Source organism: Colius striatus, chromosome 3, assembly GCF_028858725.1.
Source record: "Colius striatus isolate bColStr4 chromosome 3, bColStr4.1.hap1, whole genome shotgun sequence".
Classification (NCBI taxonomy): domain Eukaryota; kingdom Metazoa; phylum Chordata; class Aves; order Coliiformes; family Coliidae; genus Colius; species Colius striatus.
Genome location: NC_084761.1, coordinates 21,750,608 through 21,776,475, shown reverse-complemented (window position 1 = coordinate 21,776,475; position 25,868 = coordinate 21,750,608). Strand labels below are relative to the sequence as shown.

General features: G+C 37.0%; 1 protein-coding gene across 2 annotated transcripts in view; it reads left to right on the top strand.

The window, feature by feature from the left end:
• Positions 1-25,868, top strand: part of ANK2 (ankyrin 2) — a 238,209-nt gene that overhangs the window by 177,819 nt on the left and 34,522 nt on the right. For both annotated transcript variants that reach the window (XM_061993135.1, XM_061993136.1), the window contains 7 exons: positions 3,378-3,480; positions 4,095-4,198; positions 15,928-16,152; positions 19,132-19,286; positions 20,196-20,407; positions 21,208-21,412; positions 23,234-23,330. In XM_061993135.1, coding sequence (XP_061849119.1) covers positions 3,378-3,480; positions 4,095-4,198; positions 15,928-16,152; positions 19,132-19,286; positions 20,196-20,407; positions 21,208-21,412; positions 23,234-23,330 — 1,101 coding nt within the window. The remainder of the gene's footprint in view (positions 1-3,377; positions 3,481-4,094; positions 4,199-15,927; positions 16,153-19,131; positions 19,287-20,195; positions 20,408-21,207; positions 21,413-23,233; positions 23,331-25,868) is intronic.

Genomic DNA, 25,868 nt, shown 5'->3' with positions numbered 1-25,868 from the left:
CTCTCCCTTTCATTCTTTTTCATATGCTTTCATTAGCACCATGCCCAGGTAGGTATTACACAGCATGAAAACACATGTCTCTATATCCTTTTATGGCACCTGATCATCCATTTTGAAGGCCTGCTGTATGATGGAAAGTTGATTTGGAGAAGCAAGTGAATGATGCTGCTGTTGGAGATAGTTATATTCTCTAATAAGTATGGTGTGTAGTGGTGAATACTGAGCCAACACCACTCTAGGTCTAAGAATGTCATGGTATGACACTTCTTAACTTCCCTGAGTCTTGTACAGACAGTGTTCACGAGGATCAGGGAAATTGCACTAGATTGCAACAACTGGTAGCTCTCCTGCCCCTGTGCTGCTGAGGAGGTTAGCCATTTTCCTTCTCTGTGTGGAGAAAACAGTGGTAGAAAAAGAAATAAAGAGAAAAGACTACACTGACTAGATTCTGCTTCTGGATAGTGAGAGCCAGAACTGATTTAGGCTATATCAGATCACCAGTATTTGAAAAGACTGATTCATTTCATGGTCTATGACAAGTGTGAGGAAGGCTTTCAGTCTTTAGAGAAGCATTTTCAAGGCTGATTTGTAGAGTTTTCTATGATACCAGGTTCTTTTCCCGGCTTCTGAAACAATGTATACTTCCCACAAGAAGAGATAATCTCAACTGGACTAGAGATTGTTAGAGTTCTGTCTAGGCTGACAAACAGATGCATGCTGCAACACACTCTCCCAGTCATCTGGATTAGAAACTTGGCTGGAGTATGCTGCACTTGTTTTCTGGATATCACCCAAGCTTTATTCAGGGTTTAGAAGAGGTGGATGATACATGCCTGTGTGTTACCGAACATGAGCATGACACACTCGGGAGCTTTGTAACATTCTTGGGTTCCACAGTTCAGTCACTGTGGCTGAGTAGAGTGCTATTGACTGTGCAACCCCAATGCCTTAAGATTTATCAACTAGACTGGAAAGAATCTATATTTAGACATTAACTTTATCTCTACAAGTTTAGTTTGGGATTTGGGGATTTTTTTTACAGGATTTCTGAAGGCTTATTACAATAATAAAAAATAAATTCTGTTCAGTGCCACTACACTTCCATAATTAGACGGTTGTTTGAGTCAGTACCTTTATTTCTAAGTCTCAGAAGCACGGGCCTTTTAACTACTGGTTTGTATTTGAGGTGGGATAGCACACAGAAGAGAGGCATCTGAACACTTAGTTTCACAATTTAGTAGGAAATTTAAACTTCTGATTTACTGGAGACCTCAGTTACGCTCATGCATACTTTGCCTGTAGACAACGTACGTGCCTTTAATTTATTTGGTATTTACTGGAACTTACTTAGAGGTACTAAAAGGTGGATATGTACTGGGCTACTTGTAGCAGGGGTAGTAGCAGTGTCAGGTAGTTGCAGGACAATATTGACAAGATGACCATCCAGATAAATCTAGTACATACTTCTTGTTATTCAGTTTATCCAGGAGATTATGTTAGCTGAATAGCAGAACCTACAACTTGGATGGTGAATCTCTTACAAGCATTGCATGGCACAGCAAAGCAATTCTGAAAGTGTCCAACGTTGAAATGAATAAGGGATAATGATGGCAAATGGGGTCTGCTACCGAGGCTTATTTTTCAACCAAAGAACAAATGTTCACTGAAGTGCTCTTGTTAGGGACAAGCAAGGTATACTCTGCCTACCCAATTCATATAACAAAGTCTAACCAAAGTACTTTTCAGTCAAGATTCCTTGTCATAACTTTTTTTTCTGAAATGTTATATGCAAACAGTTAAGGAGAACTTCAGTCCCTATCGAAAGTGTTGTTTGTGTTTTAATGGAATCCAAATTTTGTTCCAGAAAAGTCTAATTCTAGTAATAGCAGCCTTACATGTCATGCCTCTTCCACTTGTCTGGATGAGAGACATTTCATGTCACGTAAAAGAGACTACTTATTGTTGATTTGTTTTTTCTCAAGACTTTCTTAAGTCTGATATTTGTGTAATACCTCTCTTTCCTTTCAATTTTGTACAATGTATCTAGTATTCTAAATAGGCCATTGGTTTAAGTCCGTGATCAATAGCATGGATTATTCTTCCATGTTGTATATTTGCAGTAAAAGCAAGATAACCATTCGCTTCTGAAAACAGATGAAACAAATTATTGAGTGAAGGTAACTGTTGTTGAAAAAGGCTGAATGGTCTGATACAGATGGTAAAATATTATTTCCAGCAAGATCTGACGTGAAAGCGCTTGAATCTCACCTCTAGAATGTACGGAAGACATTTTCTATTGCTAACTGCTGAAAATGAGTTGTCCCTGAAACATCTATCTATCTAGATAAATGGTCTATTTTTCTGATTCAGTGTGTTAGTCATGATGAGTACTACTCACGGATGTGTAAGCCATGAAAGTAAAACTGCTTCTTTCAGTTGTACCTACTGTATTCCTCATGATACAGAACATCACAGAGTACACATACAACATCTAATGGGCGTTGATCTGTTTGTAAAAAGTCACTATCGTAATACTGCTGCTGGAAAATATTTAAAGGACTGAACTGTGCTATTTGGTAGCAGAAACCCCATTTACCACAATATGTCCTTTTGTGGTGTCTTGTCTTTTTTTGCTTTTTGCTGGTGGATACTGCAGTAATACATTCTGAGCCATGCTTGGAAGCAGCTTATTTACTGCCTTGCACCTCTCATTGCTACAGCAACCAGAGCTGTGTGTACTTGCAAAGCAAACAGTGCTCACTTTTGGACAGCCTGCCTAAAGATGCTGTTGGCATACAGAGGAAGAATTTTGTTGTACACAGGAGCTTGCAGCTGGCCACAATTCACCTCGCTGTGTGTACCTTCCAGGGGACAATATCAAGCTTACTTATTGACGGTTTCAAGGACAGAGAGTAGATCATAACACAGCTTCAGAAGAGGCATTTCAGCTTTTCTTCAGGTGTTAACATTGTGGTTTTCCATAGTGGATTGCTTGTATGGGAAACAGAATTTCTCCAAAGAGCCTTACTTATAAGAATTTCATGCTTTTTGTTGTAAGGAAACTATCATGCCACGAAGCAAAGCATAAAGTATTTGTGAGTATAAAATAAACTGTCATTTAGATTAATCTCTAGATTCTGCAATTTGAAGCAAATAAGTCTGTCAAAAGGCTTTGTGGCCTCTGGTCAGAAAGGTAGCATAACACAGATTTGTAAATTTCTGGTTTTTCCCCTGTGACTGTTATCTACTCCCCCTGGAAGCTGCATCTTATTGCTAATAGCACGCTTTTTTCATTCTCCCACTCGATCTATCATGACACCTTTACAACATCATCTGTACTGCTGATATATTGCTATGGCATCCTACCAACCTACCAGCCTGCGATCCTTCAGTTCAGACAGGTCCCACACTTTGAGCCATGCCTCCTACCTGAGGGACAGTGCCATGATCGACGATACGGTTGTCATCCCCAGCCAGCAGGTACGCAGCTTCTCTTAAGTTCACTTATCGGTTGGATAAATGAGGATATATGAAAAGATTGCAGTTTAGATCATACTGATGATACCATGTCATGTATGCTCCTTTGTCTATTTATTAAAATGAGTCTCTCTAATTTGTGTTGATATCTAATGACATATTAGACTATGCAATATTAAACTTTACTACAAAATAAATGGATAAGCTGTGTGAATATAGTAGATGAACTGTCTTTAAAATGTTCTCCATTTTAGTTGATTTTTGAATGATGCTTACAGCCATTTGGCAGAATATTCAGGTGATCTAATGAATGCAAGACCTTTTTGTCCTCAAAAATACTATCTTAAAGCATGCATATAGTTAAAAAAAAAATTTAGAAAATGCCACTTGGGTAAATTACAGCATTTATTTCACTGGGACCATTAAAACATGATTATTTTGAGCAAGTACGAAATGTTACAGTAAGGGGTTTCTAATATATTAATGCTATTAAAACTCTTTCTTTTTTTAACAAAATTCAACTGCGTTAGGCATTAATATGCAAAATACATCTTCTTACTGTTTGGTTGATTAATTGATTTTATTGTAGTAAAAAGAAGGATTTTTTGCTTACCAAGGTAACAACTCTGGCCAAAGAAGCTGAAAGGAATTCATATCGCTTAAGCTGGGGCCCTGAAAACTTGGACAATGTGGCTCTTTCTTCCAGCCCTATTCATTCAGGGTAAGTATATCTCTTAGCATTACACTAAGAAAATAGGAACAGAGTACCTGCTGTACTAGCTAACGCTTAACTAGGAGTTATCTTTTAGTTCATTGCCTCCTAGAGCTGTCAATAAATTGTTATGATCTCTTCAGCTCTGACAATGAAGCAAGCCTGAATACCAAGACTAACCCCTGAAATTGCTTTAAGTCAGTGAGTTTTCAGTCAAGTTCAAGAGGAATGAATTAGATAGTTGATGTGTACACACACATATTTGTGGGAATTTTATGCAGAAGTAAATGCAGTGCCTTTTTAAAGTTAGTAATAACTGAGACCAAGGGCCTAATCACTCCAGATCGTGTGTGTTGATTCCTATGCTAGTGAAGTAGTCTTAGGTAAGCACCAACTCTAGTGTTTGCATGATTAGTAAAAGAAGAAACCAAGGATTTTATATGAACCATATGATAGACAAGCAACCTAAACATCCTGTGCTTTTCACATACCTGTCAACAGTGTTAATCTGTTCACACAACCAACACTTTGTAAGTATTTTCATTTAGGCAAGCTCATTGAAATGGAGTAAGACTGATCAAAATGCAGGCCCAGACAAACAAATTCATGCTTACAAAGCTTATCCTGGTTGACCTTAAAATCTGTGAATGCATTTGTATTAATTGCTCTTACATATTGCATTTTAAGTAATTTTATTCTTTACACCGAATTCTTCACTTGGGTCCTGCTGTCAGGTTTCATGAAGCATGTGCAGATTAATTCATAAGAAACCGATGTCATGAAAAAGCATTGCATTTCTGTGGAGCTATGTTGTACCAGCATGGCTCCTTCTCACAAGGAGAAGGATATTTTTTTACTGTTAATCTCAAATATGTTTGAAACAATCTTACAGTTTGTATCTTTCAAAACAATAACAGTGGGGTCTCATTTGGAAAGACAGGCAGTCCTGGTCTAGAAGAGGAGCAATATTGTCATAACTGTGTTTGCAAATTGACTGATTTGTGACATATACATGACAGGTCTGTTAGCTGGTAGCAGAATATTTGTCTGTGACCAGTGGTGTTTGAATTTGCTTTTCCTGAGCTCTAAAACTAACAAGTTAAATGAAAATACATAATGTGTGCAGTATGTATGTGTTTATAGATGTGTCAGTATGTCAGCTCTAAAAGTGTTTTGGTGGTTTATTCTAACCCTAAATAGTTTATGAACTTTTTTCCAAAGGATGTATTACTTTTCACTTTCAGAAAGGTACATCTTTCCAATGATTGCAGAGGATGGACTAAATACTCTTAAAAAGAGTCGCATTTATTTCTTGAATATCTATTCATTTTGTGGTTTTCTTTTAAAACATATTAGTGATATTTAAATCTTTTTGGATTATCAGGATACTAGTGGTAGGATAAGAATATCTGATTTTATTAGGAGCAATGCAGTCTGCAGCCTTGTATGAAGTAATGACATTTAATATGACACAAGTAATTTTCCTCTTTTTATATATACCAACAGACTTGCCACTATATATTGTTATAAAAAAAACCTCTAATAATGATTACTCAGCATTTGGAAAAGACTACAATGCTTCATTTTTATCTTGTTTTGATTTGTCCAAGTTATTAAGTTATCATAAACTGTTGAGATGCATCTTATTTACATCTCTTTTTTTAGAAAAATACAATGACTACTAGAGTTTTGCTTGTTAGACCTCATTTTAAAAGTGAAACAATTGTGGAAGTACTGTGTGCATGACTGTTGCATTCACTTAGCTGGAACAATGACAAATATGTTTTTCATTTATATCCTTCTCATGACACGCATCCTGCTTCATGCACAGACACACACTATTACTAGGTTCTTACCAACTAGCGGCACTGCTGATATTTCAGGTGCACACATTTATGTAGTATATATCTGTCACAAACAAAAACTCTTAATATTTGAAAAGAAGTCACATATAAACATTGTTAGTGGCTTCAGGTGAAGATACAGCTTTGATTTTGCCCAAGACACTGTAAACGTATTGAATTCATACCGTGTTTTTTTAAAGTAACACATGAGCAAAGTATTGGGCAGCATTTTACTTGGCATTGATAATCTTAATTTTGTATTCTGTGCAATCTGAGTTAAAAATGGCACTAAACTCTCGCTGCATTACTTTGATGGCTAACCCTAAGTTGCTATTGAGTTCCTACTGAGCTCCTAGTGTAGGGAATTGTTTCTGTGATTAGGAGTGTAACATCCCCAAGCAAAAAGATCCATTTCTTGAGAATTGTTCCCTTGTGGAATTTCACAGGCATTTATTTCAGCCTTTGCATAACTAACCAAAACTACTCTGGTGTTGGAAATTTCAGAAGGGGAAGATGTGACCATCCACTAAAAAAGTCAATGTAACTGTTGTTTCAATTTGTTTGCAATTTCATCAATAAGGGAAGAAATGCAAGATTTGACAGCCATTTCAAAAACAAGAAAATAATTCTTTAAGAGCAGGCACTTTTGGTGCTCAAAATCTCAACATAATAATCTCCTGGTCATTTTAAAAATCTAGCAGTTTCCAAATAGTTTCATACATTGGCTGGAGTATTGATTCCTGCATTTTAAACTTTCTATCAGCAAATCAGACTTGCTTCTCTTGATAATGCTATCTCATCTGACACATTGAGCAAAGTTAAGGATCTCTGAATATGCCAAAAAGTTTAGGTGTTAAATATCCAATAAGGTAAAGTTTATCACTTTGCCGGTAATATTAGGGGATATTATAAATAATTTCTTGCGGAAGCATTATGAGAGACAGAATTAATGCCTAGATAAATGCAAATGCATTTCACAGTTTTAATCTCATACTTCACAATATACTACTGTGGAAGAAAACATATCTTTTTATCAAGTTAGAAGGCAAAAAAACCTGCTCGACTGAAAGATATCTTTTCACTTGCAGCATTTAGACATTGCTTGACAGTATCATATTCTTTCGTCTTTATGTCCCACAGTAGTTAAGTGTGAATGGTAAAAACAAAGCTGACTGTAAGATCATGTGCAAAATTGTGGTGTTTGAATACCTGCGTTCTGGTGATACAATGAAAACAAATTCACAATTTAGTTGTTTATATTATATTTCTAAGAGTTATACTAACAAATATGGAAAGATATGGTAGATAAGAAGAGAGGCAAATCTGACATTATCAGGAATACGGCACTGCATGGAAGGAGCTTTGAATTCATGCTTTGGTACTAACTTGCTTTTGTGTTCTAGAGCAACGTATGTAACAACTCTGCATTTTATTGACTTGCAGTAAAATTCCTATTTCATGAAAGATACTGATTTATTTTATATAACGTGATTAAGTCCCTAGTTGACTAATAGTTGAAACAAGTGTGTTGGTAGTTGTACCTGACAAAATTAAACTGTTGTAATATTAGTGAATTTACTTTTCTGGAAGTTCTTGCTTCCGTCAATGAAAAAGGGAGTGGGCAGCTCAAACTGTGACAAATAATGTGAATTATCATTCTTAGCTGCATGTCTGCAAAAAAGGAGGCTGGATCATTGCTAACAAGGTAAACAAAATATATTTCAAGTGTTGTATTTTGAATCCATAATATTGTTTTCCCCAATATGAGATTGATTTCCTGGAAATAGTTATGGAAACAGGACCTGGCAGCGACCAGCTGATAGTCACTTCTAAAATCTGAAAGTCTAAATAATTTCAAATTATGCTGTGGCCTTTATGACTTTTATTCAGAAAGCTACAGTAAGAAAAAACAGAAGGTGTGTTTCATTAATGGCAAATTGCTGTTCATGTCAGTGGATGAAAATGGCAATGGAGGTACATATAATAAAAAGCAACATCAGAAAACTAACCATTCATGTGACACATTGCTAAGTGCCTGAACAGGTCAAAATGAAACTTTGACATTTTTCATGCTGTGATACAGAACAAAAGGAGGACAAGAAACATGTTGAAATAGAAGAAAGTGGAGAACAGGATGTTTTGGTAGAAATTTGAAGAAAAGAAAACCATGAGTTACTGTGTTACCAGAAATACTGTCTGGAATTACCTCAGCTACCTTAGCTTTTGATATACCATGGTCCAAATTTTAGATGTGGATACTAGACAAAGCAGCATTTCCTCTGATTTGCTTCTGAAAGGTTTATTCAGAATCTGTGTGGTTTAGGTATCTGACTTGCAGTTTGAGAATATATATGGAGAAACCAGATCACTCTAGCTTTACTGCTGTAGTAGTGGTAACCATTTGTGACGTAGGATGTTTATGTAGACTGATTTTCCATGCTCGCTCCTACCTCCTCACATGGAATAAATATGTATATATATGTATGTTCTTGTCTTTAATTTAGAAATCTGTTTCTTTTTTCCAATATTTTAGTATTTCTTTTAACTCATTCTTTTTTCCCCTTTCTTTTCCTTTTTGATGTTAAATCATCTATTCTATTGCAGATGCTCCTCTCCATGTCTTGATCATGACAACAGCAGGTGAACTTCTGCATAATTTCTTTCATTAATACATTGCACTCCTCACCCACCCTATTTATCCTTCTCTCTTACTTCACTTCAGGATGCTTTAGTGTTTTGATAGTGCATGTTAGCAAAGAGTAAAAAAAAATCTACTAGACCTAGAGGTAATAGTTACATATGGCCCTGTTTCTCTTATACAGTGTGTCCTCTTTCTCCCATCAGCTTTGTCCTCTCTAAGAAAAGAATACTGGACACAGAATAAATCTACGGCAAAAAATTTTAAAAGACCTCCTTATACATTCCTAGATTGTTTCAACTATTGATTTAATTACAGTACATTTTGTCTTGGTGGCATGGTTTAATATTATTAAAGGGAAGGACACCCCTGCACACATAATCCAATACAAACCACTGTAGATATGTTTAGTTTCAACTGTCATATTATAAAGTGTGCATTTAATCTCATTTGTCCATGTAAAGAGTATGGCATAACCACTCCTTAGGCCATATTTCCCAAATTGTGCCACCACTTTGGAAGTAGTAGAATAACAGCATAGATCCAGTATAGTTAAATTTTTATGCCATGTGCATTTTGTGTGTGACCTCAGTTGATCAGCGATTGAATGACTAGCACATTGCATCCTGCACAGAATACTTGGAGCCGTACTGTCTCAAAGGAGATATCTTCACTTTGCAAACCAAGTGTTTATTGGCCCAGTACCTCTTCATTCCTTTAGCATAACCCTAGAAAGGCGAAAAATCTAAAATATTCTTCTGTGCAAACTTATTAAATGACTAAATAAAAACCCAAAATACAAACCCGTATTGTTAGGTCATATCACTTGATCTCTCTGTAGTTGACTAATGCAGTGAAAAGAACGTTACCATAAGTTAATCCTCTAGTGATTTCCTGTGTAGGATCATGTTTTTTGTCCTCCTGGAAAATGTATTTTGCCTTGTCTATGTATGACATAGTTGCAGCCTGATGGAAAGCACACTGAGGTAGTTGAATGACTTGCTGTTGACTTCAGTGGTAGCTGGATGAAGGCATTTTTTCTCAATTGCACACTATATCAGTTTTCCTTCTCCAGCTGAACACTTTACAATGGCTGATGCACTCCAGTTGTTTGTTTCTGCTTCTTCACAATGCGACTAACACTGAATGCTGCTATCTCCTTGTTTCCCAGTTTCTTTTTAAAAATAAGATAATGTACGCAGAAAAATTCTTAAATGTTCTGAAATGGATGTGCTCTAGTTAGAGCTTTTTATTGTTTCCTGCTGAGAGCATGTGTGCCTGCCTAGCCAGTTTAAAAGAATAATGATACCTGAACTGACCGTATGAAAGTGGTGGTGTCTTGATTTTGCCTATTCTGGTTTTGTGTGTTCAAAGAACTGTTGCCTGTTGTAGAAAGCCACATGGCAATGCTAGGTTTGCATGGCTCTTCAGATGACTCTGCAGAATGAGAAATGTGTTTGAGTGCCAACATGCTTGCATTCGCAGCTGAAACTGACTCTTCTGCAAGGCTGTTTACAGAACAGGGATTCTTCACACAATAAGTATCTTCTTTCACTCCCTAGTGTTGACACATCCATTTTTTATTTGTTCATCCTACTCTTATCTTTCAAATGAGCGTAGATGTAGAACAAAACCAAGCTAATTCTGTATGAGTAAAAGTCAACAAAGAAAATAACTCAGGCTTGGACCTAAAATACACATATTTCTTGAAAGTGTATCACAATTTTTTGTCCTTCTAAAGTGGATAAAGCCAATGCATATGACTGTGTTTTGTTCAAGTGGAGCCATTGGAAAACTCATTGGTGTTTGCACTGCTCTCTGTAAAGGCATGGAATCAACCTGAAAGATTTAGGGACCTTTTATATATGTCCCCAGCCAGAAGGATGCTGTAGCCAATGTTGTTTGATCTAGTTATCTTTCAAATGGCAAGAATGTCTTTTTTAATTGCTCTAAAATTGAAGAGAATGAAATGGCCTCTCTAATTGATGAGTAAGTATTGCTATATTAGAGGAGAATTGGTGATGCTTGATTTAACTGTTAACTATCTGTTTAACAGAAGCATGTGTAGACTTCCCTGCAGCCTAAAACTTATTCCTAGAAAATAGTTGCTTTTGTTCTTTATTTTTTCTTTTAAAAAAAGTAATCCTGATTTCCTATTCATGCTCTTTAAAAAAAGAGAAAGCAATATTTTCCCAAAACCTGATTTGTTTCATTGATTTGGCTATTGTATTGGACTACCACTTTACTAAATCTCTGGAAAGCTCAGTGTTGATCCAGTCCACAAGACTGTCAGGGTCACATGTTTGTGTCATGCCTTACTTCTAACCGAGCCTTTAAAACTGGCAGAAAAGGAAACTTACTCAAAGGCTGTCTTAGTACTCAGAAAGACAATCTCTTTGTTGTCCTTGTCACCTTCAACATACAGATTTTGATTTTGCTGTTTTAACGTATAATTTGCTTTGATTTGGCATCATCACTTAACTGAAATTTAATTTCTTGCCGTGGCTTGCCGAAATAAGCTGAAGTCAATGCTTAAGAAGGATGCTTCCCCTATATAAAGTTATTTATAGGAAGGACATTTAAAACATGTTCTGAAATAGATTTTTGCTGATGGAAAGTACACATAGTTTTGATGCATTGCTAGATCAATCAGTTCACTCATTTTGGCCATCCTTCTTTTAAATGGCTCACAAGAGTGTTTTCCTGCTTAGCAGCTACACAAAAGTTTTCTCCTATTTATATTTTTTCCCTCTCCTCAGTTTTACCTCATTTCTCCCAACCATAATTAGTCCCTAGGCTTTTACTTCCCCTACTATGCCATTTTTAACCCCTTTTGAAAATTGTAGTGATTATATCTACATGGAGTTCCTGTAAGTTATTCTGGTTTCTTTTATATTTTCTTGAATTTTTAATACTATAATAAATTATCATGGAAGGACATAAGGAAAAATTGTCAGCCTATTTTTTTAGAATGCCTGCCTTCTTTTCCTAATGATGATCTGAAAGAGCTTTCTGATCCCCTTAATCCCTTTTATTGACTTTTTTTCTTTCCTTTTTTTTTTTTTTCGTCTGGAACTCTTCACAACCATAAAGTTCCTCTTGAATAAGCCTTCCCCTCTTCATTCCCTGTACCTAGATGGTTGGTAGTGCTTGTAGTGGTGCTTCCTGCAACTGGAACACAGAGCAAGCTCTGTGACTAAGCAGTCAAAAGGCACTTTTTGTTTTGACCTGTTAGCATGAGCTAACAGGTGCCTAGTGCCCTCCGCAATAGGAGAATCTGACCAAGTCTGAAATCAGAGCAGGGAAGACCAATGCAAAATTTGAACCCATACTTCTGAGGGACAGTAAAACAAAACACAGTCTCTGCCTGCAGTAAGAGAAGCACCCCCGCACTTAAACCTCACAGAGGATATATGATGCGAGAGTTACTGATATGCTAGCATTATGTATTATTTTCTTTTTGACCATGGGCATTTAGAATGAAAAGGTAACACTTCTCAGAGCATTGGCTTCATCTGCCAATTATTCCTGTTAGTTGGTTTTTCATTTGAGTACAATCTCTACCTCAGTCTTGTCATTTAACAATATATCATAAGAGAAACGTCAGGGAGAGGAAAAATAATGTGTGTGTGGGTGACAAAATAATTAATTTACTTTTTACATTTCCTTTATATTAGTCATACAATTTTTTCGCATTCCGAAGTGCACTTTTCAGAAAGCATGTCGTATGTCATACGTTAGTTTTGTATGAATTATTTGTATATTGCTAAACACAGTCCTTCAAAAGGTCAAAGCATTTCCAGTCTGGGAACAGCAATGTCACCATCCAGATGCTGTATTATGTGGTAAATAGGTAGAAAAAGAGGCTACTGTGATTCAGAAAATGCTTTTATTGACTTGACTCCAGTGCATATCCTAAATTATATGAAATGTGCTGATTTTTAAAAAAAGGGGGAGGATTAAAAGAAAATAGATTAAATAAATGGATGAAACAATGAATATTGCAAAAGATTGTGAAAGAACAGGGTGGTATGGTGAAAAAGAACATGCTTTTACATTATGTCGCAGCTCTACAAATCTTGCTTGAGTGCACTGTCCTTTCAGACTTTGCCATGGCTCTTGAGTTGATGAATTTTCCCTTTCAAGTTTCTTTCTTTTGCACTATAGTCATGATAATTCTCCAAAATTTTCTTTTCATAAATTTCATAGTAGTGTATAGTTGGCTTTGTGAACTGGCTCCTCCATATTTACAATAAGAATCAGCCCTGATCTTTCTGCGCTGTCCTCATACTGTTTTATGTTTACCTGAATTTGCCATCCAGCTATTGAAAGGTACTGAGAGTGTCTTAGATGGTTTCAAACACATCCAAAAGTCACCAAACACCTCAGGAATCTCCCAGTTGATGTGGGAATCTGTTTCAGTTGTATGGCACAAATCTGGCTTTTGGTGTGTTTTGCAGTGAACACTCCTGGTTGACAGATTGTGTCTTATTATTTAGTAAATACATCAGATCTTCTTAATGATAGAAACAACTGTTTACAATGAATAATAATACTTTCCTACTGATTTTATCCTAACTATTGTTATCTTTGTCTTCACCTTCCAATGACACTTGTCTTTGCCTACTTTTCCACTCTTTGGACCAATAGTTGGTTTCAATAATGGATGACTGATAGACCTTTTGACAAATGTGTCCACAGACCTTGCTCTGCCTCACCAGGCATTCACTGAACTAAAACTGAAAGAAAAAGATGCTGCTTTAAGGCCTGAACACACACACAGCTATCCCTTTGCACCTCGAGTGCTCACTGCAAACAAATGCTACACTCCATTTTTAATTGATCTGTATTTGATCCCAGATTTTGCCAGTGTGGGAACATGGGGCTATGATTGTGTATGTGAGAAGAGATACCAGTTTGTTACCTATGGTCAAGATCAAAGGCTACTCCTGCTTCAGCTTTTATGTTGGTTCTATACCACAAGCTAGTTATCTTAATTTTGTAATGTGGTTTATGAGGAGGCACTAATGTTTCAGCACTCTGTTTATCTTTTAGTGTGTCTGGAAGGAATTACTGTATGGAGAAACAGTATTGTATTAAAATAACTGTGATCAGAAGGGAGAGTATTTGTTCTGGAGCCTTACCTTTTGTGTACATGTATTCTAACAGTTAACAGTGGTTTTGACATTGCTGGAACACATAGGGAGATAAGCTTAGGAGGATGTAAAACAAACAGACTACCTAGCACTAATATTTCAGTGATGGACAGCAAAAGAAGGTGATCCTGTTGTTAAAGTGTTCATTACATCAGTAATGCAAATAATTGAATCCTAAAAATTGTATTCATGACAACTTACACAATGAAAAATGTGAACACTAATTTACTTCAGAAAGTGCACTCATTACCTTCTGGTAATTGTAGGAGTCGTATTTCTGTTGCTCGTAGTATTGGCATCAACATGTGAAGTTCTTCCAACACTCAGCTTTTTTAACTGCCTCTAACACACCCATTATGATAGAGACTCAGAACAATTCACTGAAACATTATTCAGAACCACTTTGATAACAGTACTTCATACAGTTAAAGGAAAATTGCCATGCAAGCCATAAAGCATTACTGTAACAATTTAGCATTTAGTATCTCTTAAGCTCTCCTTTCAGCTGTGCTCTAAAATGTATAAAGTATGTCTTTTATGAAGGAAGCTCCCATTTTTCTAAACTAATCCCCACAGAGTCAAAGCTGTAAAATGTTTTCATTTTCTTTTTTTCCCCCTTGTTAAAACCACAGAAACACCAACCTCTAAGGAATGAGATAATGATTGTACTACCCAGACTTTTACACTAAACAAAGCCTAGAGGTATATGAATGGCAGTAGATTAGGAGACTGCATGTGTGAGAAAGACTGGCATCTGTGGTGCATGGTGTGCTTCTGACTGGCGCTTGTGGCTCCTTTCCATCATCCATTTTTCTGACTTGCACGGTGTGTTGAGTGTTGTGTTTTTACAGCATGTGGAATTACTTGTAGCTGTGTGGACAGGGAATGGATGCAATGTTTGTTGCACAGAATGTTCAAGGGGACAGTGGCAAAATACCTCTATTTGTTGCTCATGTTATAAGGGCTTTTCTCTATTGCAGGTCCTTCAGTAGCATTTCTGCGACTACCCATGTGATGATTCTATTTTAGTGGCTAGAAGTAGGCCTGATACTGTTCCGTCTCATCTACTCTTAATTTCACTTTCAGCAACTTGACATTCCCATCCTACATCAGGCATGATCCCAAGTCATAAACCAGTTAAAAAAATTGAAGTGCTTCTTACACCTTTCCCAAGAACGTCCCCAATCTTTGTAACAAATCTGTTCAAAATCTACCTGTTGACTGTATATGGAACTGTAAAAAGTTCAGCATAAAATAAATACCATGAAATGTTTTTCTCCCTTTTCAAGAAAAAGAAATAAATAATACCATTTACTTTGTGCTAGAAAAGGGCTCCCTGTAGATGGCTTTCTGTATTTGTAAGTCTTCTACTGGGACATTGTATTGCTTTTGCAAAGTAGCACAGAAAACCAAAAAACCATAAGTAAACCTCTTATACAGTGAGTGTGGCTATTGTCATTTCACAAAAATCCAAAATTTCTCTTCAAAAAACAATGACATATTTGGTTTTTGATACAACTAGGTGCTAGCTCCACTGATTTATTTCAAATTGTATCCACATGCTCCAGATAAAGTATGATTTTTTTTTCATCTAAAATCATTTTTGTTAGAAACTATAGCTTATCAAATAACTAGAAAACTATATAGGTAATCTAAAAAAAACCCTAACATTGGCTTTATATACCTGAGTCATAAATAAGTTTCTTTCATAAGGTGTATTTTCTTGCAAAGTATTTCAAGTGTGCCGACTTTACAATGTGGATGCCTACAGGTACAAAGTAGTGATACTTGCACTGGACTTTGTCTCTAGTAGGTATATAAACATGTGCTCACAGTTATTAATAATGACTGCTGGTATTTTTACCAAGAGCAGCACTGTAAAATAAGACTTTTAGTGAAGAACTCTTAGGTAATAGTTCTCAGTTTAGTTAGCAAATGATCTTAGCATAATTTGCTTCACATGGGAGAAAGGCTTTTTCTAATTGCACATCTTGAGAAAGAGCTATATTTGCATACATAATTTGTTACATATGTGGAACATAACCAAAGGAATTCTTATTTGTTTGGTTGGTGTCTAATTTTTTTTCTCTGATTTTTCAGCTTCCTAGTTAGTTTCATGGTGGATGCTCGTGGGGGTGCCATGAGAGGTTGCAGACATAACGGACTACGAATCATTATCCCTCCGCGGAAGTGCACTGCTCCAACACGAGTGACTTGCCGGCTGGTGAAACGCCACAGGCTGGCCACCATGCCTCCCATGGTGGAAGGCGAAGGTCTAGCCAGCCGTCTGATCGAAGTTGGACCTTCTGGTGCTCAGTTTCTTGGGTAAGGGGTGCCACACGGCCTGAGGGAAAACGTTCGGTTGAGTTTTGTCTGTTTGCAACTTGCACTGAAATGGTTCCTTTTTCCAGACTTGAACAGAAAAAGATGTTTGGAACATATGGTAACAGACTAGTTATGTGAAATACAAATCGGTTGTTAGTTAACAATTCACAAAGTTTCTATGTTTTTTTCTTTGAAAATGGATATTTTAACCATTAGTGCTAAGGTTAATGTGCTTCCTTGGATAGAATTATTACTCAGTGTTGTGATATTTGAGTGGGAAAAGACCCTTCTGCATCCAGAAAAGGCAGTTCACACTATACTGAAATAATATCTACGAATAAGAAATGAATAGCACAGCACTGATCTAAAGCCCAAATGTAAAGCCTGCTAGCTATACAACACAAGTCACAGCTGCTTATTTTAGAGACCTGTGTTGTGTTATCAGTAATTTGGACTATCAGGGAAGCACAGTGCCTTTGATTTTTCTGGGGTTGAAATTGCTACATTAAGCAATAGGACAACCCTGGAATTCTTTGGCTATTTCCTTTGTCCTATGCTGCAAAACCCGTAGAAAGATCAGATTTGTGTCTGCTGCTGAGCTTGTTTTAGTAATTTTCAGCTAAAAGCAGCAGTTATCCACACCTTTTTTGTTTGTTTTACCGAGTGTTCTCCCTATCCACTGTGGCATCCAAAAGTGGATGATCGAAGGAACCTCTTCTATCACAATAAATAGCTTCATTCAGAAATTATAAATTTAAAAAGTAACTCTGTAAACAGCAATATTTTAAATCTATTTTGAAATAAACCAGTTGCTTTAAAATCCTGTTATAACAGGCAGTCATCAGAGCCACTATCTTTGTTAGTGCTTTCTCTAAATGTTTGAGCTTAGGGAGAGGAAAAAAAAAATATTAGTAGTTGTTAACTGCTCACTGCTTTTATATGGAGTGTAAAAGAAGAACTTAAGCAAGACATGTTTTGGCTACTTCACTCTCGCTCTTATCTAGTAAAAAAATCTTAGACCAATTCTCGAATACTGTGAATGTGATGCTAAGAGCAAGCCAGCCATTCTTTTTGACAGACAAGTTTCCTTGATATCACAAGTAATAGCAAACAATCTGGCCAGGCAGATGCTTTATAGGGTTCTTTCTCTTCACATCTTTGTCACTTTTAAAGAGAAACAGAAAGAAATCTAAAGACCAGAAGAAATATTTTGCTGTCACATTCAGTCTTCCCATTATCTTTGTCACACACAAATTGACCTTAAGTATGTTTCCTATTTTCTTTTTAATGGTTTCTCTATCTACCAAGAATGTCTCACCTGAAAGACCAGACTATGGCACAGTTTTCTGCATTCTTAGATCTTTGTGTCCTTCCTGCAAACATTCTTCTAAGTGTTGTATTGACAGTGAAGCCACAAAATTACTCACAGAGATGCATTCTAAGGTCCAACTTCTGTTCACATTGAGTTCAAGGCCAAAACTCATTGTCTTTGCATAAGCAAGAAAAAATCCGAAAGTCATAAAACTCATTTTGCTGTTTTGATCGCTAAATTGTCATTGCTAGGACAGAACCTTATTAAATGTACAGCCTAATTCCACTCTGTGGACCAGACAGTGGCACTGGCATTCTGGCACAAAAAATACATAAAGTTTATTTATGTTCTTTCTTTCACTGCTGCTTTGGATGTTCTCAGTAAACTTCATCTGCCTACGGCTCCTCCCCCACTTAATGAGGGAGAAAGCTTGGTCAGCCGAATCCTTCAGCTGGGGCCTCCTGGGACCAAATTCCTTGGGTAGGAGAGACTTGAAACAAATTGATGGATGCTGACCTCCCCATTCTTCTCCTTCTTCTGCAATATGATTTTTTTTATGTCATTATGCCCATGATATTGTCCCTTTCTGTCATTTGAAATTTTGTATACCTAACCCTTAGTGGACCATTTATCAACCCTCGTGGTATGTGATTTTGTTTTGGTGGTATGTTTGTATCTTAAAGTACTGTGGCCTTCATTTTTGTTTTAGCATGAAATCTTTGTAGTTATGTGTTTGATGTCTGTAGCAAAGCAACCTGGACTGGAACAAAAGAAAAGGAATCTACTGTAAATTTTAAGATGTTTTTTGTATCAAGGACTGATTAATTAATATGTTGGATACCAGCAGTGTAATAGAACACGTGACATTTCCTATTGTACATGGTAACATGTGTGAGTCCTCTAATTAGAAAAGTGTTTATAGAAGTAGATTTGTGTTTTCTCTCTTATTTCTCAGAGTATGTACACACATATAAATATAGATATATTATATGTACACATCTGTGTTGTATGTGTGTGTGTGTATATATATATATGGACGCATACACTGATACATGTATTGACATCTACTTGTAAGGCAACAAGGCAAATTCTTATCTCTTATACTGATTTAGAAACCCAGATGATCTCCTCAGACCTCCTTTATCTCTCCCAGAGTGTAAATCAGGAATAAATTCATTGGAATGTACAGAAATACAATGAAGTAAAATTGGCAAAGGACACAAATGCCCACTGATTGCAATGAAATTATTCTGATTTGCACTAGTATAAGTGAGATCAGAATTTGTTGCGCTGTTCATATACATTACAGTAGATTCTCTTTGAAATGAAGTCGCACAGGTTAACCCAGACAGTAGTGACAACTAAAATGAGCATGAGATTTTAAGAATTTGCACAACAAATTTCTAGCTAAGTACTGTCATCTTACCAAATATCATTCACACTGTGGAAAGCGATGAATGCACTTTTTAAACCATCCTTCAGCATTTCCTGGGTCCCTGTAAAAATCTAGTGCGTGCTAGTGACCTACTAGTTTAGAGTTATGCTCAAGTATTTCAGCAAAACAGGTAGAATTCCAGGTCACTTTGTAGCAGACTGAATGGAGTTGCTGTTAATCTTGTGTCTTCCTCTCTCCCGTGTGTGTTTAATGCACTGTGTTGCTGTGCCAGGCCTGTCATTGTGGAGATTCCCCATTTTGCTGCTCTGCGTGGGAAAGAGAGAGAGCTGGTGATCCTGCGCAGTGAGAATGGGGACAGCTGGAAGGAGCACTTCTGTGAATACACTGAGGATGAGCTGAATGAAATCTTGAATGGGATGGATGAAGGTAGCCAGCCTGACTTTTTATTTTTATTCTGCTCCTTCATTACTTCTGTACTGGGGGTAACAGCTGTTTACCTTTCATTCTATTCAGCACATCACATTTGGCCCACCTTAGGATTTCTGATACTACATTCTCTAGGTACTTTCTTTCAGTCACAGTGGAGCATAGTCATGTTCTCAGTACAGGACCCAGCAGAAGCACTGTGTACTTATGCTTACTTCCCTTACATGGTCTGCTAAACTAGTAGGACAAAACAAAATCTACCATCACAAAGTTGAGAATAGATATTAGGCTTATGTTTTCTACTGCTCCTTTTCACAGAGTTAAATGAAAAGCTTCCATAGCAAACATCTCTCCAAAACAAGGCAATTATCATGCTAATCCTTTCCAAGCAGCTACATGTGTGGGAGGAAGTATCAGTCATGGGTACTTTCACTTTCTGAGAGAACAGAATGGCCTTGGGCTGTCTAGGATCTGCAGAATTTGTTATTAATTTTGATGGCTTTTGAAAAAAAAGAACCAAAAGTAAATGAGCCAACTCACATACTTCAAGCTGAACTCGTACTTTGCTACCTTTTTGATTTGGAGTTTAGTTTCCTTGACGCTACTCTAGGTCGTAGAGTAAACATGTGAAATAGAAAGGGGCTTGGAGCAATTCCTTTGCTTGTTTGCCTGCTGATTTTGAAGATGTTGTTAACAGATTCTGAGTTTGCTTTCTTCAACTCCTGACAGTTTGTTGTTCAGTCTGTCTATCTATTCCTTTCTTGATCTCTCTAGAAATCTCTTTTGTGTCCAGACAAAATACTTCAGTTAGTTGCAGTTAAACTGTGAAAGGCTTGACTGCATTTTGAAATTTGCAATATTGTTTCCACAAAATTCTTGTCTTCTGACCATCTTCTCTTTTGGCCTCAGTACTTGACACTCCAGAGGAGCTCGAGAAGAAACGTATCTGCCGCATCATCACCCGAGATTTTCCTCAGTACTTTGCCGTGGTATCCCGGATCAAACAGGACAGCAACCTGATTGGACCTGAGGGAGGCGTGCTGAGCAGTACCGTGGTACCACAAGTGCAGGCAGTCTTCCCAGAAGGGGCTCTAACCAAACGAATTCGCGTTGGCCTCCAGGTACAATGAAACAATTACAAGGCTTTGTCTGGGTTTTTTTAGTGTAAAATCACTTCTCTGAGTGGAGAACCAGCCTATCCAGCTGATCATGTTGAATGTTGTTGTCTAGAATGCTTCTAATAAGAATGTTTTTTTTAAAAAAATCAATGCAAAAGTCAAAGTAAGTGGTAAAACTTAGGGTACTGGAGTTAATTCAGGTTCCTGTCTGTCAACTGTCTATAAGAGCTTGTGAAAATCCACTAATTTTGGTGGTCATGTAGGTCATAGAACAGTTCCTTAAATACTTCTTACAAAAGGCACGGGAAAAGTACAAAATGCTGTAATAACTAGATCAAACGTACAGATTCTCAGCATGAAGTAGACCAGCCTAACAGTTCACTACTGAAAGAGGGGTACGTCTTTTGCCTATGTCTAATCCCTCCTCCTGCTGCATGCGTCCACAACTTGGCCAGAAAACTGCTTGTTAAAATCTCCTATGAACAGCTGAATAGCTTACTGAAATGACTCAGGGCTTGTTCTTAGAGGGGAAAAAGAAAAAGTGACAAGGGAATCATTTGCTACTGGTTAAGTGAGCTAAATGAATGTTGTAAAGGGTCTGGCCAGCATCAAGAAAGGGGACAGGAGGAAGGCATTGGGAAGTTGAAAAAAAGGTCTTCCCTTCTCTCTTCACTGGCTGTCAGTTTTTCTGTCTGCAGGTTTTCCTGTGAAAATCATGTCATTTCATGTAACCACTTAAGTGTTTCATGGCTCATTAAACTATGTTAAGTAACTATTCTGTTACTGTCTTTTGCTTTGGAAAGGCCCAACCTATGCACACTGAGCTTACAAAGAAGATTTTAGGCAACAAGGCTACCTTCAGTCCTATAGTCACACTGGAGCCCAGGAGAAGGAAGTTCCATAAACCCATCACAATGACAATTCCTGTTCCCAAGGCCTCCAGCGATGGGCTCATGAATGGTTATGGAGGTGACACGCCCACCTTAAGGTTACTATGCAGCATAACAGGTAGGATGCAAATCTAGAGCTTTTCATATACATCTTGAAATGGTCAGTCATCGCAGGCTGAATATATTAAACTGATGATACACATGGAAAGCTTGCTGAAAAGACGACTGGGATGAGAGGCTGTGAAAAGAAACTGTTTTCCAAACAGTTTCTTGAAGGCAGAAATGACATGTGTTGTTTGAACTAACAAGAAATGTGTAATATAATCATAGACTTCAGCTTTGGGGCTATTTTCCTTTTTTCTTACAGTTTGTTTCTTGAGAACCAACATACCTCTGCCTCACAGAGTAAAAGTAGTACACACATAATGTTGCAGTATGCTCCAGAGGAAAATATTGGAGTTAAACTCTCTACTTGCTGAAACTCTTCAGTGATTAGCTTCTCTTTCAGTTAAAAGGCAGAAATGAGCTGCATGCATTTATTCCATTTAGAAATTAGCATCTTAATTTTCACACTGATTTCAGTGTAAGATGGGTTACACACTGAGATGTGCCAATGAGTCATTCTGGAGAGCAGATGCTTTTGCAGTTTCTTGATGCAAAGGTGATAGGTAGCTGCTGAAATACCAGAAAGAACATCTGGGAAACAAAGAATTATTTACATTTCCAAGATAGTGGAACGGTGCTTATTTAAATTAGAGAACAGTGGTCTCTATAGAGAAATTTGAGTAAGTTTCTTGGAGGGACAGTAAATCTGCAAGGATCATCTAGAAAACTTCAAAATTGGTTCCAAGAGCGCTTCACCAAAAGGAGAAAGGGGGTATTTCCTGAAAATTAGTATTGTTTTACAGTTACAACTTGGTTTAAGGTTTGTGTAAAGACAGTACTACGTGGTCAAATGGATATCTTAACAAGTCAGCTGTACATACGAGGAGGGAAAGGCACATATGCTGGCTTAGCTCTGATTATGCATAGTTTTTCCTTTAGTTCTTCATATATGTTTTATAAATATTCATCACTGCTGTTAGAAATGAATGCTTCTCTTTCTGTTTTTTGTAAGCTTAGTGTGATTTAAGGTAACTGGAAGCTAACTGGGTATTCTTCACCAAAATGTGAGGCAGGGACATGTATTGAAGGACTTGAAAACAAAGCTGAAGAGTGACAGATTGTGCCCACATTTCATCTGCATGAGCCAGATAGGATGCTGGCAACGACCATGACAAAGCAGGCTGAAACACTTAATAGACTGATAGAAATCCAGACGGTTGGCTGCTGTACAGAAGGAGATGGAAGTGCACATTTCAGTGCACACTCTTCCAGGAAGCTTGTCAGACACAGGCCGTGCAAAAGAAAACCATAGAAATATTCAAAAGAAATTTCTTAGTTAGGTACCTACTGGACCTGAGTCTTTGAAGTACTTAAAAAAGAAGTAGAGTCTAGAAAACATAAATTGTACTCATCTTTCTAATTAACATGATTATCGTTTCCCAAGTGTAAGAATATAGGTTTAGCTGCACGATATCTGGGCCAGTTCTGCTCATTATGTGTTAATAGTCTAGAACAAACAAAAATCATTTCAATAAATTACATCTCTCTACCCAAAATTCCAGCCCCTTTTAACATTTCTGGAGCTGTGCTGCAGGACTCATCATTTGAAAATCTCTTGGGCAGTTGTTTTCTCAGGGGAAGCCCATACCATCCTGCTAGCATTAGTGGAATAACGTAGAGCTAAGGAGAAAGCATGTATGGGGTTATTACTGGCTTCATAGCAATTAAAAAGTCAGAAGAATGTAAAATATTTCTAAAATGCACGAAAATTGTTATAAGAAACTTAGAAGCAACTCAAGCAGAGTTTCTTGATTTTAAAAATCTCTCATTTCAGGAGGAACCACCCCTGCCCAATGGGAAGACATCACTGGAACCACACCTCTGACGTTTGTTAATGAATGTGTTTCCTTCACAACAAATGTGTCTGCCAGGTATCTATATGGCAAAATGGGAGTTTTACAGTGTTACTTTCAAGTGCATGTCTTCTTTTTTTAAACAAACACTTCCCTTCAGCTATTCTAGTTTGTGCAGTGGACGGAACACAGGTATTTTCTCTTTACTGTGAACCAATTGGTGAGGTGTTTTTGAAGCCCCGAGCTTCCTAGGCCAGGCAGATGATGGTGGTACTGTAAGCTGTATGGTCCTTACCGGCTGCAGAAAGAAACTAGTGTTTCTGTCATTTTTATCTCAGCTGTTAGTCCTTAGCAGTCAGCACCGGCTGTAATCCCAGAAATTAATTAATGACATACTATTTTTTGAAAACAAAAGGTCAATTTTCAGGTAATTAGAAAAAAATCTGGTTGTGTTTTGATTACCCCCTTCTCTCCTGATGCAGAAATATCCAAATTTCCATGGGAGCAGAAATCCCTTATTTGGGTAGCTCCTTATACGTCTTCTAAAAGATATTACTTACAGAATATCCGACAAATGAAAAATCAGACAGATTTTTGTGGGTATACCAAACTGTGGTCTAGAAGAATCTCTTCCAACCATCTGTTCTTGTGATGAGATTCAACTGCTCTCTTTCTGAAAACCAAATTACATGTTTTTCAAGAAAATTACATGTATATCTGTATTTTAGTTTGTATACTGCCTATGATTTATATCACAGAGATGATAAAAAATCTCCTTCTCTGTAATGGGAGATGCAGTCCTTTAGTGCAGTTATTACTATTAGATTAGATTTGCTATTTAACAAAATAATTTATTCCACGTTAAAATGAGTTCAGGTCTTGCAATCCAGTATAATTTTAACATTAGGTGAAATAAATTATTATTTTTCTATACTTTCTCAGTCAGAAACGGTTTTCTTTCCATTAAATTGGATGCTTAGCTTATGTATGTTTCTTTTCAGTTCAGCATAACATCTTTCTTTAACATTAGTGACCAGAAGAGGGAGATCTTAAAGTGTGATTTAGTTCTCATCTGCTACCTGTGGTGTTCAGTTTAGAGGAATAGATGTGGAGACTAGATGCAAACTTTGAGAGGTCCAAGTCCCTAAAATTGTGAAGTCCCATCAGGGCTACACATGAAATACAGGCAGAGTGAGAGTGACAGTTTACAGAACTACAATCCATGTTAGTGCTGAATGTTTCCTAATCCTAATGATGACATCAAAATTGATAACTATTGCTCATGGTCTGTGATATAAGTGAGGTCCCATGTAGAGATTCTAATGGGTTCTGCCTCTTCTTCTTAATGTAAATGAATGTCCAACAGACTGCTTTAACCAAAACATGATTCTAAAGGTTGTTAAAGTTAGAAATTGTGATTGCTCATGTATTTACAGTCAATAATTAATTACCTTCTTTGGTGAAGGACAAGATATCTTGTATTTCTTTACTTGTGCTCTGGCCTAAAAAGTGCATCTACCCATACACTCTGCTGAGAATCAGCTGATTCCTGACTGTTTGCTATTCACAGTAGCTTGTGTATATCTGCCTAAGTAATTAATGATGAAATTTTTTCCATTCATAAGACTAATTCTGTCCAAAATGAGCTTGGGAAAGAGATCATAGAATCATAAAATCATTACAGTTGGAAAAGACCTTTAAGATCATCAAGTCCAAATACTAATTTGACTACATGTGCATTGAACTGCAGACTTTGAAGCCTAGCTGTTTTCTGTTGGCTGAGCTGCACCTTTTAAAAAACTTTGTATCTGTTTGGGCCTTTTAGGCCCTGGTGTATGACAGCAAAACATATGAGCATCTGATGATTTCTCAGAGGATATAGCCTCTCAAGTCCAGCGTAGCATAATTCTCCGACATATGAAAAAGAAAGTATCAGTATACAGAGCCTTTCTGTACCAAACATGCTTTCTCTCTTTCAAATGTCAGCAGTCTGTTTTTTAACCAGTGTGTTTGTTAAATGCTCTAAAGATCAGCACAGCATGAAATTCACTATTATTCAACTGCAGATGAGTAAGACCCAGAGGAGTCACACTTGAAAGGTACATTTTGTGGGTTACAATAGCATATAATCTGCAGTAAGTAATAAGCCCCTTGTAGATTATATCAGCTTTTAGGTGTCTTTGACCCCTTTTGACTTCCGTCTCCATTCTATGGAGACAAAATTCAAACTCAAACATACTTTCCACCCACACAGTGGATTTTATTTAAAAGAAATGCCATCAGTTCCACAGAGAAACTAAAGGAAGGGATATCTGAGAAAGACAGCAATACATGTTACTCCTTGTAAAATCTTTGGTATGTTTTTGCTGTTGTATTTTGGGAGTAAAAGTAAAGTTACTGTAAGTAGAAATTTCCATCTTTGTGAAATGACAATTCAGTTATGACAAAGGCATAAGGGAATACTGAAAATGTTTATTACTGGGCAATGTTATCCTGACCTGAATGGCCCAATGAAAGGGCAAAGAACCTGTAGCTTTCAATAAAGAGGAGTTAATTTTTGTGAAATTCTCACTATAAGGAACCAGTTCAGATGAAAATAAATTTAAGCCATAGCCA